Source organism: Phacochoerus africanus, chromosome 2 (genome assembly GCF_016906955.1).
Source record: "Phacochoerus africanus isolate WHEZ1 chromosome 2, ROS_Pafr_v1, whole genome shotgun sequence".
Taxonomy (NCBI): domain Eukaryota; kingdom Metazoa; phylum Chordata; class Mammalia; order Artiodactyla; family Suidae; genus Phacochoerus; species Phacochoerus africanus.
The window spans coordinates 119372397-119391833 of NC_062545.1; the positions used below are offsets into that span (position 1 = coordinate 119372397).

Consider the following 19437-nt stretch of genomic DNA (forward strand, 5'->3'; position numbering starts at 1 on the left):
AGGCTAGATACTACACAACTCCTAGAAGAGAACTTAGGCAAAACAGTCTTTGATATAAACCAAAGCAATAACTTTTTTGATCCACCTACTAGAGCAATGAAAATAAAAACAAAAATAAACAAACAGGACTTAATTAAACTAAAAACTTTTGCACAGCAAAGGAACCACTGAAAAAAAAAAAAAAGAGCAAAAAGATAACCCGGATTCCCAGATTAGAGAAAATCTTTGCAAATGATGCAATCTACAAGGGCTTAATCTCCAAAATATACAAACATCTTATGCTGATTCATATTATAAAAAAAAAAACAAAAACAAAAATTGAGAAGATCTAAATAGACATTTCTCCAGAGACATAGAGATGGCCAAAAACCACATGCAAAAGATGGTCAATATCACTAGTTATTAGAGAAATGCAAATCAAAATTACAGTGAGTATCTATCACCTCTCATCATTCAGAATGGCTATGATCAAAAAGACTACAAATAATAAATGTTGGAGAAGCCATGGAGAAAAGGGATCCCTCCTACACTGTTGGTGGGAATGTACATTGGTGCAACCACTATGGAGAACAGTATGGATGTTCCTTAAAAAAACTAAAAACAGAGTTTCCATCACAGCTCAGTGGTAACAAACCTGCCTAGTATCCATGAGGATGCTGGTTCAATCCTTGGCCTCACTCAGTGGGCTAAGGATCCAGTGTTGCTATGAGCTGTGGCGTAGGTTGCAGAGGTGGCTTGGATCTGGAATTGCTGTGGCTGTGGTGTAGGCCAGCAGTTGTATCTCCAACTTGACTCCTAGCCTGGGCACTTCCATATGCTGCAGGTACAGCATTAAAAATACAAAAACAAACCAGGCCAAACCAAAATAAATAAATAAATAAAACAAATAAAAAACCAAAAACGACAAAGTAAGAAAACCATGCTGCAGCTTTTTTCTTTCCTTTTTTTAAGGGCTGTATCTATGGCATATGGAATTTTCCAGGCTAGGGGTTGAATCAAAGCTGCAGCTGCCAGCCTACACAGCTCTGATTCAATCCCTAGCCTAGGAACTTCCATGTGCTGTAGGTGCAGCCATAAAAAGACAAAAAAATTAAAAAAATAAAAAGATAACTACCATATAATCTAACAATCCCATGCATGAGCATATATCTAGCAAAATATATAATTTGAAAAGATATGTGGACCCCAATGTTCCTTGTAGCATTATTTGCAATAGTCAAGACATAGAAGCAACCTAAATGTCTTCTGACAGAGGAATGGATTGAGAAGTGTGGCACATATATATGGGAATATTACTCAGGCATAAAAAAGAACAAAATAGTGGCACTTGCGGCAACATGGATGGACATAGAGATTATCATACTAAGTGAAGTCTGTCAGACAGAACGATAAATATCATGTGAGTTACTTACATGTGTGTCCTACTAAAAAATGATTTTAAAAGAACTTATTTATAAACGGAAAAAACTTACAGATTTCAAAATCAAACTTATGTTTACAAAAGCAGAAATCATGGCAGAGGATGGATAAATTATGAGGATGGAGTTAAAATATACACAGTACTGTATATAAAATAGATGACCAACAAGGACCTACTGTATAGCACAGGGAAATCAACTCATTATTTTCTAATAACCTATATGGGGTAAAGTAATGGATATATGTGTATATATTAATGATTCAGTTTGCTCTACACCTGAAACTAATAACATTATAAGTCAACTATATTGCAAAATTTTTTTAATAAAAAAACAAAAGTGATAGATCCAAGACCTATTGTTTCCCCAGGTAACTACAAAGTCAATGGTATGAAAGAATAACTTCTGAGAAGACTTGACTCCATGTATAACCTTCAATGAAACACCATATTCCAAACACCTTAATTAAAAGTGTTAAAAAAATACTAACAAGCATATCATAGATTGATTTGTTCTTCGCCTGCAATTATTTGTAATTACAGGCAAATCACAAAGTATTTGTAGTTTGAGCCTATATGACTATCAGGCTAAAGCAAGTAGATATAGGAAGAGGTTAACATACTTAAAAAACAGGGCAACCAAAAAACCAAACATTACATCCACGAAAACTGAAAAGAACAGTGCTCAAGCATAAAATAAATGGAAACTATCCAACCCAAAAAAAAGAAAAGATGAAAAGACAAACATAGAATCAACTATAAAACAAGGTTTAAAAAGGCAATGAATATCTATCCATAATTACCTTAAATGTCAATGGACTGAATGCTCCAATCCAAAGACACAGAATCACAGATTGGATAAAAAAGCAAAAACCTACAATCTGCTGTCTACAAGAGACTCACCTCAGGGCAAAGGACACTTATAGATTGAAAGTGAGGGGATGGGAAAAGACATTTCATGCCAACTGACAAGACAGGAAAGCAGGAGTTGCAATACTCATATCAGACAAAATTGACTTTAAAATGAAGGCCATAAAGAAAGACAAAGAAGGACACCATTTAATGGTTAAAGGATCCATTCAAGAAGAGGATATTACAAGCGTCAATATATATGCCCCTAATATAGGAGCACCCATATACCTACAACAAATACTAACAGACATAAACGGAGAAATGGATGGGAATACAATCATAGTAAGAGACTTTAACACCCAACTCACATCAATGGAAGATGCTCTAGACAGAAAATCAATCAGGCAACAGAGATCCTAAAGGACACAATAGAAAAGTTAGACCTAATCTACATTTTAAGGACATTACATCCAAAAAAATCAGAATATATGTTCTTCTCAAGTGCACATGGAACATTCTCAAGGATGGATCACATACTGGGGCAGTTATATCCGATTTTATGTCCTTGGTTTTAAATGTAAGGAATTGATGCATCAAAATATTGATTGTTGTGATCAGTTTAGTCCTAAAATTTATTTGCATATTGTAGAAAGATAAAGGTCTCAAATTACTTAAAAGCCCTGAAGAAATACATACATATTTAATCAAATGGTCTAAGTTGCAGGATAATAATATTTCACTTGTATGATAAGGCTTAGATAAAGGAATACTTTACAGCATAAATATTTATGGCTGAAATCAGACCACATTGAAAGGGTGGCTGAGTAATATTAATTCAGATATTTGTCTGCATAGACTTAGAAGTGGTGTCCAGTGTCTGGGCAGGTTAAAATCTGGCCATAGGTGGTACAAGGACAATGACAGGGCTCTTCCCCAGAAACTCTACTTATAAAAACCCAAATCAGGAGTTCCCTTCGTGGCGCAGTGGTTAACGAATCCGACTAGTAACCAAGAGGTTGCGGGTTCGGTCCCTGCCCTTGCTCAGTGGGTTAACGATCCGGTGTTGCCGTGAGCTGTGGTGTAGGTTGCAGACGTGGCTCGGATCCCGCATTGCTGTGGCTCTGGAGTAGGCCAGTGGCTATGGCTCCGATTCGACCCCCAGCCTGGGAACCTCCATATGCCGCGGGAGCAGCCCAAAGAAATAGCAAAAAGACAAAATAATAATAATAATAATAATAATAATAATAGAAAAAAAATCAATAAAACCAAGGGCTGGTTCTTTGAAAAGATAAACAAAATTGACAAACCTCTGGCCAGACTCACCAAGAAGATGGGAGAAAAAACCCAAATAAACCAAATAAGAAATGAAAAGGGAGAAGTCACAACTGATATTACAGAAATACAAAAAACATAAGAGAATACTAAGAACAATTGTAGGCCAACACATTTGCCAACCTAGAAGAAATGGACAACTTTCTAGAGACTTATAGCTTGCCAAAACTGAATCAAGAAGAAATAGATCAACGGAACAGACCAATCACTAGAAATGAAATTGATTATGTCACAAAAACACTCCCTACAAATAAAAGTCCAGGACCAGATGGCTTCACAGGTGAATTCTACCAAACATACAAAGAGGAACTTATACCCATCCTCCTTAAACTTTTCCAAAAGGTTGAAGAAGAAGGAACACTTCCAAAGACATTCTATAACACCACCATCACCCTAATAACAAAACCAGACAAAGATACCACCAAAAAAGAAAACTAGGCCAATGTCTTTGATAAATACAGACACAAAAATTCTCAACAAAATTTTAGCCAACCAAATCCAACAACATATAAAAAAGATCATACACCATGACCAGGTGGGATTCATCCCAGGTGCACAAGGATGGATCAACATACGCAAATCAATTAACTACATTAACAAAAGAAAAGTCAAAAACCACATGACCATCTCAACAGATGCAGAAAAAGCATTTGACAAAGTCCAACATCCATTCATCATCAAAACTCTTACCAAAGTGGGTATAGAGGGAACAAACCTTAAAATAATCAAAGCCATTTATGACAAACCCACAGCAAATATAATACTGAGTGGAGAAAAGCTGAAAGCCTTCCCCCTAAAATCTGGAACAAGACAAGGATGTTCACTCTCATCATTGTTATTCAACATAGTATTGGAAGTCCTAGCCATAGCAATCAGACAAACAAAAGAAATAAAATGTATCCAAATAGGAAGAGAAGAGGAAAAATTGTCACCTTATGCAGATGATACTATATATCTATGTACTATATACTATATACATGATACTACATATAGAAAACCCTAAGGACTCAACCCAAAAACTACTTGAACTGATCAACAAACTCAGCACAGTAGCAGAATATAAGATTAACATTCAGAAATCCATTGCATTTCTGTACACTAACGTGAAATATTAGAAAAGGAATACAAAAATACAATATCTTTTAAAATTACACCCAAAATACCTGGGAATAAAGCTGACAAGGAGGTGAAAGACTTACATGCCAAGAACTATAAAATGTTAATCAAGGAAATTATAGAGGATTCAAAGAAATGGAAAGATATTCCATTCTCCTGGCTTGGAAAAATAAATATTGTAAAAATGGCCATACTACCCAAAGCAATCTACACATTCAATGCAATCCCTATCAGATTACCCATGACATTTTTCACAGAACTAGAACAAACAATCCAAAAATTTATGTGGAACCACAGAGGACACAGAATTGCCAAAGCAATTCTGAGGAACAAAAACCAAGCAAGGAGGCATAACTCTCCCAGACTTTAGGCAATATTACAAAGCCACAGTCATCAAGACAGTGTGATACTGGTACCAAAATAGACAGACCAATGGAACAGAATAGAGAACCCAGAAATAAACCCAGACAACCACGGTCAATTAATCTTTGACAAAGGAGGCAAGAATATAAAATGGGAAAAAGACAGTCTTTTCAGCAAATATTGCTGGGAAACCTGGACAGCTGCATGCAAATCAATGAAACTAGAACACACCCTCACACTATGCACAAAAATAAACTCAAAATGGCTTAAATATTTAAATATAAGGCAAGACACCATCAAACTCCTGGAAAAGAACAGAGGCAAAACATTCTCTGCTATCAACCTTACAAATGTTTTCTCAGGTCAGTCTCCAAAAACAACAGAAATGAAAGCAAAAATAAACCAATGGGGCCTAATCAAACTGACAAGCTTTTGCACAGCAAAGGAAACCATAAAAAAAAAAAAAAAGACAACATGGAGTTCCCGTCGTGGCGCAGTGGTTAACGAATCCGACTAGGAACCATGAGGTTGTGGGTTCGGTCCCTGCCCTTGCTCAGTGGGTTAACGATCTGGCGTTGCCGTGAGCTGTGGTGTAGGTTGCAGACGCGGTTCGGATCCCGCGTTGCTGTGGCTCTGGCGTGGGCCGGTGGCTACAGCTCCGATTCAACCCCTAGCCTGGGAACCTCCATATACCGCGGGAGCGGCCCAAGAAATAGCAACAACAACAGCAATAACAACAACAAAAAAAAGACAAAAAAAAAAGACAACAGAATGGGAGAAAATAGATTCAAATGATGCAATTGACAAGGGCTTAATTGCTGAAATATATAAACAACTTAGACGGCTCAACAGCAAAAAAGCCAACAACCCAATTGAAAAAATGGGCAAAAGACCTAATAGACATTTCTCCAAAGAAGATATACAGATGGCCAACAAGCACATGAAAAAATGCTCAACATCACTGATTATTAGAGAAATGCAAGTCAAAACTACCACGAGATACCACCTCACACCAGTCAGAATGGCCATCATTAATAAGTCCACAAATACCAAATGCTGGAGGGGGTGTGGAGAAAAGGGAACCCTCCTCCACTGTTGGTGGAAATGTAAGCTAGTACAACCACTGTAGAGAACAGTATGGAGGTACCTTAGAAAAGTATACATAGAACCACCATATGACTCAGCAATCCCACTCTTGGGCATACATCTGGACAAAACTTTCCTTGCAAAAGACACATGCACCTGAATGTTCATTGCAGCACTATTCACAATAGCCAAGACATGGAAACAACCTAAATGTCCATTAACAGAATAGTGGATTAAGGAGAAATGATATATATACACATTGGAATACTACTCAGCCATAAAAATAAAATAATGCCATTTGCAGCGACATGGATAGAACTAGAGTCTCTCATACTGAGTGAAGTAAGTCAGAAAGAGAAGACAAATACCATATAATATCTCTTACATCTGGAATCTAATATACAGCACAAACGAACCTTTCCACAGAAAAGAAAATCATGGACATGGAGAACAAACCTGTGGTTGCCAAGGGGGATGGGGAGGAAGTGGGTTGGATTGGGAATTTGTGGTTAAAAGATGCAAACTATTACCGTTGGAGTGGATAAGCAATGAGATCCTGCTGTACAGTATTGGGAACTCTATCTAGTCGCTTATGATGGAGCAAGATAATGTGAGAAAAAAGAATGTATATATATGTATGTGTGACTGGGTCACCTTGCTGTATAGTAGAAAATTGACAGGACAGTGTAAACCAGTGATAATGGAAAAAAATAAAAATCATTATAAATTTTAAAAAAGGAATAAAAGCTATGGCCATGGAGAAAAATAAAATTATTTGTAATTACTTTTAATTATTTGTGAATGAAGTACACATTTAAAAATAAAGATGTCTAAAGTGGGAACACAAGCAAAAATCAATCACATATTGCAATATTGGTTCTACTTCTAGATTCTACTAGGGCATTTTTATGGCTACATTATATAGTTTCTGGCATCACTATTAATATTACTATTTATGACTATGTTATGCATTAGTGTCAATAATAAATATAGCCCAGTTCTATACTTGTCAGATACTGAATTCATATCAATTTAAAGATTTTTATGAAGATTAGGTACTTGGTTCTAAATATACCACAAACAAAGAATCTCTTTCTCCAGAAATTTAGACTTAACTTACTCATATTTAATTGAGGTAGGGAAAAACATTGGGATCTCTCATACAGACATTTTGACTATGCATGTTTCGTATATCTATCTGTCTTGTCTATCTATCCAGCCATTCTTCCTTTTTTCCTTATCATTCCATAATCCCATCTCATCCTGATCTATATAAGATCATACACTATGTTCAGTGTTTATCTTTTCTTCTGGTCTTGTAAATATTTATTGTTGTTTGTTTACTTTAAATTTTATATAACTAGTATTATGCTCCACACCTTCTGTTTCTTTTTTTCTCAGCACTATGTTTTTAATTTCTCTCCATGTTGCTATGCAATCATTGAACTTATTTTCTAATCTCTCCATAATATTCTAGAGAATAATCCACCACATTTTACTATATCTATTCTCCTATGAAGGACATACAGATTACCTCCAAATTCTTATTATCACAAACAATGTTAGAGAGAATATTATATTAAATATTTTCTTAGGGGTCCGTCTGTAAACATGTCTAATTTATAGATCTAAGAGAAGGATTAATGGTTCCTAGCATATGCTAACTAACCAAAAATGCATGAGGACTCCATTTTCCCATGAACTTCAGCATTACCTAGATTATTAATTTTCGACAACACACTGGATATAAGACAGTAGTTCAATGTTGTTTTGACTAAGTTGCTTTAATTAATAATGTTTAAGAAACTTTTCAAAGCTTATAAATTTCCTGAGTGAGCTTTTTTATATACTGCTAGTTCATTTGTTTAAATGGAATCTCTGTCTTTCCTCTGGTTTCTATTCTGGAATTCCTTAGTCTTTGCCAGCTTTAGACATTGCAAAGATTTTTAAGTCAGTCATCTTTCTTCATCTTTCTTAGAGTGTACATTTATAAGAAATCATCAGCTTCAAAATAATCTAATTGATCAATTTTTCTGTTTAAAATTTATATTTGGAGGTTTAAGAAATTTCTCCTACTATGCAACAGAAAGGTATTAACCTATACTTACTATTACTATCTACATTTGTCTCTTTTTATCTTCTTAGCTCACATGGTATGTGGTGCCTGGCAAAAATCCAGTCCTTTTCTTGTCTTTTTTTATATGGTAAGATAATTTTCCTAACACTCTAAGCTGTCTGTTACTTTCCTTAGTAATGTAGGTGTCATGATTTTTATTGTAAAGAAATTCTGTTTGTCTTGTATTTGTTGAATGAAATTTATTCTTCTGTGGACCAACAACTTTTTGCAGATTCTGTTAGTTTTCTTATGCATAATCATCCATAAATAATATTTCTTTCCTTTTTCTTTGTATTTTCTTATTTCTTCAGTATTATATTAATGGATAATTATTTATTTCTTAAATGAGTATGCCTAAATTTAATTTGCTAAATATCAATGTTAGCCGTAGGTTTTTAAAATGTAAACTTAAGTGAAAGAAAATCTGTCCCAATACACATTTTTTATTTTTTAGGGCTGCACCTGTGGCACATGAAAGTTCCCAGGCTAGGTGTTGAATTGGAGCAGTAGCTGCTGACCTACACCACAGCCACAGCAATACCAAATCCGAGCCATGTCTGCAACCCATACCACAGCTCACAGCAATGCCAGATCCTCAACCCACTTAATAAGACCAGGGATCAAACCCATGCCCTCATGGATACTAGTCAGGTTCGTTACCTCTGAGCCACAATGGGAACTCCAAGAGTTTCTTTTTTCATCATAAAGAGGCATCTAATTTCACCATATGCTCATTCTACATATACTGAATAAGTATATGATCTTCCTCCTTTAGTTAAGAACCATAGTGATTTAAACTGACAGATTTTTTTTTCTCCTAACGCTGAACTATCCTTATATTCCTAGATATAATTGGTTGAACTTACTGTATATTAAATATGTGATTTGATAATTTATTTAGAACTTTCTAATTAGAAACATTTGTTAACATTATAAACGTTTACAAAGTATGTTTATAATGTTCAAGTATTGTCATAATCCAGTTTTAGAATCAAGATTACACTAGTCTTACATGCACAACATACTTTGCATGTTGTTTATTTTTTTAGAATTTATTAAGGTTTTACTTGTTAATTTATTGACCTTACTTTGTTAGAAAAAATTGAAATAAACTTGATGGAAACATAACTAATAATTTTTTAGGCTTTAGATTTTCATGTTTCTTTCTTCATTCAGAAACTAAGATATGGAAATATACCACTCATTTTCAGAAATTTCTTTTTATAAGAATTTATATATTGTTTATGAAGTTGATACCTAAGAATAAATTTCCTATGCATAAACTTTCTTCTACACATTTCATAATAAGAATTAATGAAAAACTAAGCTTAAAATGTGCCATTTATTTAGAGCTAGTATGAAGAAAATAACCACGTGAGGTATTGAAAAGGTACCTTCTTTTCAGAATTAATATCATTTCCCCAAACTAATGCTACTGATTACATAAGAAATTCCATTCCTGGAAAAAATTATTTAAAAATCAGGAATATTTTGTAGCTAGTTTCTCAAGTATTACAATTTAAATGATACTTCAAATTAAGAGCTATAGAATTAGAATTTTTCCACTGATAAATTTCAAAGTCACATTTTATTTTTAACTCTCCTTTTATATTGAATTTTAGAAATGACTAGAGCAAAAACAACTAAAGCAATTTTTTGGCTAAAGTAAAAGCACATATCTACAAATCAAGGAAGACTTTCTGAAAACTGGCATCTATAAATTCACACAAGTGCCCAATTTAAAGTATTGTGGGAGGGTATTTTCTTTTTTCCTAAGTTTTCAGAAGATATCTTGGTGAAGAATTTTTTTTTCTTTTTTTTTTTTTTGGTGTTTTTAGGGCCGCACCTGCAGCATATGGAAGTTCCCAGGCTAGGGGTTGAACTGGAATCACAGCTGCCAGCCTACACTACAGCCACAGTAACACGGATCCAAGCTGTATCTGCAACCTACACCACAGCTCACGGCAATACCAGATCCTTAACCCACTGAGCGAGGCCAGGGATTGAACCTGTGTCCTCATGGTTGCTAGTCAGATTCATTTCTGCTGAGCCACAAAGGGATCTCCTGGGTTAACATTTTTAAACGAATTAGCAGTATACACATACTGCACACATATAGATATTTTTGCATAGAATTTCCATTAAGTAAGCAAGTACTTGCTGACTTCTGCTACTGTATATGAAGCAGTGTCATGTATTATAAGTCGAATAATAAATAAGATAGTTACTATTCTCATTAAACTCAGTAGGAATCAGACAAGTGGGAGGACATTTTAAGATGTGGAAAAAATACGTGCTTTGACCACGTGGTACAAGATGATGAACAATCAAGTTTATATTATTTATGGTAGAAATGGAAAAGTAGAGGAAAGGAACACATTTTTTCTGTTCTTTAAGAGCACAAAGATATTCATTGGCAAAACATTGGTAAAACACTGGCATTGATATGTACATTATGATGCATTTCTGTGGTAAGCAGCTGTAAAAAGAATAATAAATAAACTACCTAAATGTATCAGCATGCATAGTTCTCACAAAGTAATAATGAACTTTAAATACTGCAGAAATATTCCCAAGAAATTAAAATGTTAGGCAGTCATGTTCTGGAGTTAGTACATGTAACCATACCAGTGCACTGCTAGTTTATACAATGTAATATATGAGAGACATAGGTACCACAAATGGTTAACAAACCTGTATAGTAAATATACGCAAAGATGAATCCAGAAGCTAACATCATATTTATAACATAGAGAACCTCAGAGATAAGAGGCGGGGGAACTTGATTTGGGATGGAACTCAGGCACTCTGAGATCCCAGGCACTAGTACAAGCTCTAAGGACACCTCAGGGAACAAATGACAGTGTCATTAAAATTAAATTTTTTTTTTTTCCAAACAGACTTGAAAATATTTGGCTTATCCTTTCCTGGAAGATCATCCATATGAAAAGAAAATCTGTAATCTGAATGAACATAGAACAACAGTAAGGGAACTAGTTGTAAAATCTTAATAGTGATTGCTACCAAGCTATAATACATCTACATTATTAAATTCCACATAAGGAGATCTTCTATTTGGGGGAGAGTGGGGAAAGACTTTTTAATACTCCAAAGCTCAAATTTTAAATAGAAATTCTGGTCAATCCGAGTATATTAAAATTGAGAATTTCTTTTAAATGTACACTGACAAAGATAAAGAAAGATGATGGATTGTGAAAAACCTTTGCAATTTCAAAAGCTGATAAAGAACTAAGTAATTCCATAATAGCAACCAGGAAAAGACAGATATTTTATTTTAAAGAATAGGCACAAGATATGCAAAGGCAATTTATTAAAGTGGTTATAAAAAATCTAATAAGCTCATGAGAAGATTCTTAAGTTCTTTATTAATTAAAATATAATTAGAACATTGGGCTAGTTCATAGACTGATCTGTTACATGTCTTTATGCAAGAGATCAATTACCAGTGTCCACTAACTTGAGTTTTTATTTATGCTAAATTGAAGGACAAACATGGGTCTGGTGATTCAGGCAAGATAAATGCTGCTCCATGACTGTGCAACCAACACTTTCTACCTATTTCTCTTAACTGTGACAGTTTCAATTTTCTTTTGAATTTATTTTTTCGTTTTTATTCCTAACACTGTTTTTATGTGGTTCTTCAAAACCCTTTCGGAGAAAGAAAGTGAGCTTCTATATTTAAATAATATGAATTATACTGTGCCTAACAACCTCAGAATTTTTATTTTTTGGCTTTAGGCACTATATTACCTAGAAAGAACTCAGATAAAACAGAAGTGACATGTATACTAAAAGTATGTCTTGATAAAAAAACTGAGACTTGAATGAAAGTTTTGCCCGGATATATGCCCAGGAGTGGAACTGATGGACCATATGGTAGTTCTATATTTAGTTTTTTGAGGAATCTCCATGTTATTTTCCATAGTGGCTGTACAAATTTACTTTCCCACCAACAGTAAAGGAGGGTTCATCTGCAGCAACATGGATACAATTAGAGATTCTCATACTGAATCTGAAGTGAATCAGAAAGAGAAAGACAAATACCATATGATCACTTACACGTGAAATCTAAAATATGGCACAAATGATCCTATCTACAAAACAGAAACAGATAAAGGACAGGGAGAACAGACTTGTGGTTGTCAAGTAGAAGGGGGAGGGAGTGGAAGGGACAGGGAATTTGGGGCTGATAGATGTAACCTATTACATTTAGAATGGATAAGCAATGAGGTGCTACTGTACAGCGCAGGCAACTATATCCGATCTCTTGGGGTAGAACATGATGGGAGAGGGTATGAGGAAAAAAAAATATATATATATGTGTGTGTGTGTGTGTGTGTCTGTATGTATGTTATGTATGTATGCCCAGGGTCATTAAGCTGTACTGCAGAAATCGACACAACACTGTAAATCAACTATATAATAATAATAATAATGATAATAATAATAATAATAAAAAGAAACTGAGATTCAAAGAGACTAGCTTATCCAAGGCAACAAAACAAGCAGTAGAGCCAGAATCAGAATTCAGGGTTTTTAGTGTCAGAGATCATGTTCTTGACCAGGGACTTGCAAGTGGAGTCATTGAAGTAGAAGATAAAAAAGTAACTGAGTATTGTTTTTATAAAATTTGTTTCCTATTAATTACTTTATCAATTGTATTCTGTGTCAAGCACAGTATTGAACACTGGGGTTACAAACATGAAATTCACAGTTTAGTGGGAAAGACAGACCAGACACATATTATATGCCTAATAACGTCAGCATAATAAGTGTGCTGGTGGAGGAATGTAAGGGTATTATAAAAGTGGAGAGCGGGAATACCCAATCCAGCTAGGAGAGGTCCTAGAGGTTTTCTGAAGAAAAGGCCAGGTGAGCTACACTTAGCCATGAAGGGGTTTGGGGAGGTAAAGCAAATCCAGGTAGGTCAAGACAATGTGGATGAAGGCATCATGGAGTTCAATGTCTTGAATCGTAGAAAGAAAGGGCAAGATTAGGTTGAAACAAGGAAAGATGGTCAGAGTTCAATCTTAGAGGGCCTTTGGATAATGGCAAAGAGTCTGGACTTAGTCCCATTCACTCATGGATGTATTTTAAATAGATAGTTTGGGTGGCAGGTTGGAAATGGACTTGAAAGTTGATTAGTCCACATAAGCTAAGTTTGCTGTGGTAACAAATAAATCTCAAAATCTCAATGAGTTAATGAAGTAATGGATAATTTCTTAAATATCCAAAGTCTGAAGCTGCCTAGATAGTCCTTCTCCAGCTGGGAGCCATATCCTTTGGAATGTGTGTCCTTCCAGGTTACTACAGCAGTAGAAGGAGAGCGAGAGGGGACTGTAGTATGTTTTTAAGTGTGGGGACTCGATGGGGCTTTCATCAATTCCTCACATACCTCATCACCTGGGCTTGTAACATGACCCCACACAACAGCAAGAAGCCTAGGGCAAGGATCGAAAGTCTACCATGAAATAGAGCACTTCTTCAGGCTTGTTTACTATAGGCCAAAACCACTTATAAATTCTTAGAGTACTGCCTGATAAAAGTTACTGTTGAATAAACAAACACATTTTTGGGCACCTACTCTGATGCAGGCACTGCCACAGATACCAGAAGTACAGCACTGTTCATATTACTTTAGTTGTGGGTAAGCTCTTATTGGCTCACTACTCACACAATGATATGTGTCTTACAGGCCATTGAAAGGACTCTGAATTTGACTAAAATGAAGGGACTTTAGAAAATATGAGCAAAAGAGTGACTTGATCTGAGTTCCTTATTAAAAAGGATTGTTCTTGCTGCTCTGTTGAGAATAGGCACAGGTTGTAGGGGGAAGCAAAAGCTCCATTAAGTTATACAGTAATCCAAGTGAGCAGTGGTGATGACTCAGACCAGGGGGGAGTATAAGGTGGTGAAAAGTGGTCAAATTTGGGGTGTGTTGTGGAGATACAGTATTTAATTTTGAAGATTATTTCATCAGGATTTGAGGACAATTCAGATCTATGGTGTGAGGAAAGAGGTATTAACTTGAGTTCCTAGGAGAATGGAGTTGTAAGCAACTGAGATACGAGCATTAATCATGAAAATTGTTCCCAGACAGTTTCAGAAGAGCTTAAGAAGTATTCACTTCTGCAATTATTCAGGTCCAATGGATGCTATCTTTAGAATTTTAAATGATAACAATGTTTAAGGAAAAATATTTTTCTTAGGTTTAAAGCTTAGCTCCAAACAGTCCCCACAGGGACAAGATTTCATATAAAACCTATAGATCTATCTATCTCAAAAGAATACTAGTCAGTTAGAAAACCATGTTAAGTTTTTTTAAGCCAAGCCAGCAAATATTAAGTTATATTAGATTCATTTTGATGTGACAATGTATTTGCCTTCATCCAAGGGGAGATTTATTTAATCCCTAGAAATTCCAGGGGACCAAGTTTCTAAATGAGAGTACACCTTATGGGAATGACACGTTTAAGTTATGAACAATAATGTGGTTTTGCTTATACAATGACAGACTCCAGATTTTTCCTATTAGGCTAAGGAGTCAGTGACTCTAGAAAGGCTTAAAACTATAAGAATCCCAGCTTGAAACCTAGCTTGAAAGAGCTCCACTTGCCTTCGTCCAACACATACTTTCTAGACTCTGCAATCAGGAAGTTCCATAGGTAACTGCACAGTTTTCTATATCTAGTGGAACAACTGTATGCCTCAGGGAAATGGGTAGGCAGTAGGTATATGTTAAAAAGCCATCCCCAAATGTTAAAACGCTTCAATGCAATGAAAAAGACATATGATATACAAAGAGAACTAATGTGCGAAATCACAAAACTATCAAAGATTAGTATCCGGAATATATTTTAAAATTTTCTACAAAATAATAAGTAAAAGGCAAGCAAGTCAAGAGAAAAATCCCCCAGCATGGAATTAATAAGTGATCCACAGAAAATAGAACTGAGGAAGTCATTGAGCATATGGAAAGTTGCTCAAACTCAAATATTAAAATAGTGGTTCATCTCTGAAACAGGAGGAAACAAGGGGAATGGAATTTGCAAAGTGAAATGCCATTTCATGTCTAACATTTAATGTCTTTAAGCAGTGAAGACCAGAGAAAATATTGCTAAGTATTAACAGTGGGTCATCTAGGTGGTAAGCATAAGCATATTTGATTTACTTTTTGTATTTTCTCTCGTATTTTGAAATATTTATTAATAATAAATTTACATATGTAACAATGTTAGCATTCTGCTCCATATACATGTCCCCTTCCATCACTTTTATGAGATAAAATGATAAGGGAGGTAGGATGAGTTAGGGGAAGGACATAAGAGCAGGAGATATAGTCCTAAATTCTAGTTCCAAATCTGCCACTTGTCTCCTGGGTGACCTTGAGCAAATCACTTAATTCTTTTGAAACTGGCTCCTCACCTGAAAAACTTGAACAGTAATATCTACCTTTACCACATGAAGTTATTGTAAGGAGTGGAGTATTTCATGCAAATCAAAGTGATATTCAAATGTGAAGAAAAGATATGGAAATTCTTCAAACCTACAATTAATGCAAAGTTGAATGAGCATACTTTCCCATGTACTGTCATGCTAACCTTATGGAAGCAGACATTAAAAATAGAAAGTGGACATGTATCTTTTCTTACCGGATCTATCAGCTGGGAATAGAGTTCATAGCAATTGTCAAAAATATACTTGTACGTAGAATCCAGGCAGGCCCTGACACAGTCCTTCACCACCATGCTGGCTTTTGGGGGGCTCTGCAGCTCCAAAACCTGGTAGACAAATTATCTTCTTAAATTCAAAACTATAACAGTTCATAAAGGACTCAAACAGTACCCAATAAATGCTTTTAGTTAATTTTTCTGTATTCATGAAAAATGTATCTTAAAAATGTTTTAAATGTGTAAATTTCCACTTTAACTTACTGATAAGACAACTCAGAGAAAATGAACATAGCTATAATTATTCAACTAGAAAACAAAGTCACCAATCACATTATCATTCATTCATTCCATTCAGTCACTCAACAAATACTTTTCACCTAGTATACGGTAAAAATGGTGTCACTACAGTGAACAAAATAAACAAAACAAAGCAAAACAAAACAAAACCGCTTTTCCTTACAAAGCTAAATTCTAGTAGGTAATAATAAGAAATCAATAACGTATATTACATGATGGTGCATGTCAAAAGAAAAAGAAAACAAAGAAGAGGGATATAAAGAGTTTCAGTGGAATAGAATTTACTACAAAGGACTGCAATAGTAGATGAATTCAATAAGAGGACGGGATCAGGAAAAAACACATGTAGACTACTATAGAAATATTAGCTTTGAGCAAGGTGGAGAGGAATTGGAATATGTGAACAGCACAAAATGACCTAACCTATTTTTTTTTAAAGGCTCCTGTATGCTGCTTTAAGGCAAGCTATGGAAAAAGTAGAAAGACCAGTGATGAGGACAGTAATTCAGTCATGAGATGATTGTGCTTGGACTATGTGCAAAGCTAGGAGCTGCTGGGGGAAATTCTGGCTAATTTTGGAAGGAATGGCTAACAGTATTGGCTGAGTTTGGATGACTGGTATGAGAAAAAGAGAGGAGTCAGGACCTCAAGGTTTTAGCCTAAGTAACTGGTACAATGGAGGGAATCTTAACTTAGGTGAACAAGGCTGTGCTTGGAAGAACAGGAGGCCAGTTTCTGATAGGTTAAGACTGAGAAGACTGTTACTGAAACAAGCAAATTTCAAGCCAACATTTGGGTAAATGAGTCTGGAGCAGTAGAGATGCCTGGGTTACAGATAAAAATTTGGAAACTGTTAGTTCAGAGAAGGTTTTAAAGAAATGAGACTAAATGAATATGGATAGAGAAGAGAAGGGGTCTAAAAAATAAATGCTTGGGAGTTCCTGTTATGGCTTAGTGGTGACAAACCCTTTTAGGATCCATGAGGATGGGGGCTCAATCCCTGGCCTTGCTCAGTGGGTTAAGGATCGAGCTTTGCAGTGAGCTGTTATGCAGGTCACAGACTGGCAAGGATCTTGCATTGCTGTGGTATAGGCTGGCAGCTGCAGCTCCAATTTGACCCCTAGCCTAGGAATTTCCATATGCTGTGAGTGAAGCCTTAAAAAGCAAAAAAAACCAAAACAAACAAACAAACAACAACAAAAAACCCTGAATAATTCTAGCCCTGTGACATCAAGCAAATAAGAAGGAACAAAACAGCTGGAGACTAGAAAAGAGCAGTTCATGAGATAGGAGGAAACCTAAGCAAGAGAGGGTTCCTGTAAATCTAGGGAAGAAAGACTATCCTAGAGGAGAACTATAGTGATACTATAGGAAGAGGATGGATAACTGACCACCAAATTTAATAAGGTGAAAGGTCATTGAAAATCTTGACAAAATCAGTTTTTGATAAAGAGATGAGGTATAAGTCTGGAGTGGAATCCAAAAATATGGGTATATTTGAAGATTTAATATTTTAAAAATTCCAGTTTTGGAGTTCCCATAGTGGCACAGTGGAAATGAATCTGACTAGCATCCATGAGGACGCAGGTTTGATCCCTGGTCTCACTCAGTGGGTTAAGGAGCTGGCATTGCTGTGGCTGTGGTGTATCCTTAGCCTGGGAACCTCTACATGCGGCAGGTACAGTCCTAAAAAAAAAAAAAAAAATCCAGTTCTCTACACATTGATCCATAAATTTAATGCAATCTCAACCAAAATCTCAACAAGAATATCACCTACAGATTTCTGAAAAAGAACAAAAAAGGTGGAGGACTCATATTATCTAATTTTAAGATTTGCTCTAAGATGGCAGTAATAAAGATAGCATGGTAATGGTGAAAGGACAGATAGTGGACAGGAGAGAATGTCCAAGCAAATATGACCAGTTAATTTTTAATGGTGATGCAAATGCAATTCAATGAATAAAAAGTGATCTTTTCAATAAATGGTGTTAAAACTGTTGAACATGTATATGTAAAAAGCAAGTGATCCTGGATCCAAACTTTATACCTTATTTAAAAAAAAAAAAAAAGAACTCTCAAAATGGAACATAGAGTTAAACACAAAAGGTAAAATACAACTTTTAGAAGAAACAAAAAAATCAAGAAAATCTCTTTATGACCTTGGTTTAGCCAGAACCACACTCTTTCCATAGAAAAATTGATGGAGATTTCATCAAAATTTAAAACTTTTACTATGCAAAAAAAAATAATGTTAGAGAACAAAAAGACAAAGAACGGACAGGGAAAAAATATCAGCCAATAAAGCACCTGACAAAAAACTTGTATCTGGAGTATAGAAAGAACTCAATACTCCATGAAAAGAAAACCACCTAATGAAAAGTGAGCAAAACACTTTAACAGATTTTTCATTAAAAAAATTTAGATAGCAAATCAGCCCAAGAAAGCATGAACAACATTATTAATTAATACATAAATAAAATTAAGACCAAAATAAGACAACTTTGCTTCTACTAGAATGGCTAAAAAATAAAATCATGGAAAATATTAAGAGCTTCAGCAAAAGATACAGAACAGCTGCAAGTGATATTTCTTGTAAATTTTAACATGCATTTACCAAATTACCAGGGAATCTCACTCCTTGTTATTTACCCAAGGAAAGTGAACATTTATGATTACACAAAAATGTGTATATGACTATTTTTAACAGTTTTATTTGATATGAACGCAAACGGGAAACAACCCAAACTCAGGAATAAAAGGGAATGAAATGTATGGGAGTTCCTTCTGTGCCTCAGTGGTAAAGAAACCAACTAATATTCATGAGGACATGGGTTCAATCCCTGACCCCTCTCATTGGGTTAAGGACCTGCAGACACAACTTGGATTCCACATTGCTGTGGCTGTGGCCAGCAGGTTGAGCTCTGATTCAACCCCTAATCTGGGAACTTCCATATGCCGCAGGTGCAGCCTCTAAAAGCAAAAATAAAAAATAAAATTAAAAAAAGGAAAGAACTGTAGATACACTCAAAAGATGAATTAATAGCCTATATGTTATAATACATAGATTATTATTTCATTTACATAATATTCTGGAAAAGGTAAAACCATAGGGGAACAACAACAGACCAGTGGTTACCAAGGAGTTGGAGTGAGGATGAGTAAAA

At 35.2% G+C, this 19437-nt stretch overlaps 1 protein-coding gene across 1 annotated transcript in view; it reads right to left on the bottom strand.

The window, feature by feature from the left end:
• Window positions 1–19437, bottom strand: part of LOC125120751 (protein unc-13 homolog C-like) — a 134677-nt gene that overhangs the window by 31994 nt on the left and 83246 nt on the right. Inside the window, exon 11 of the mRNA XM_047769189.1 lies at window positions 15905–16084. Within this exon, the coding sequence (XP_047625145.1) occupies window positions 15905–16084 (180 nt within the window). The remainder of the gene's footprint in view (window positions 1–15904; window positions 16085–19437) is intronic.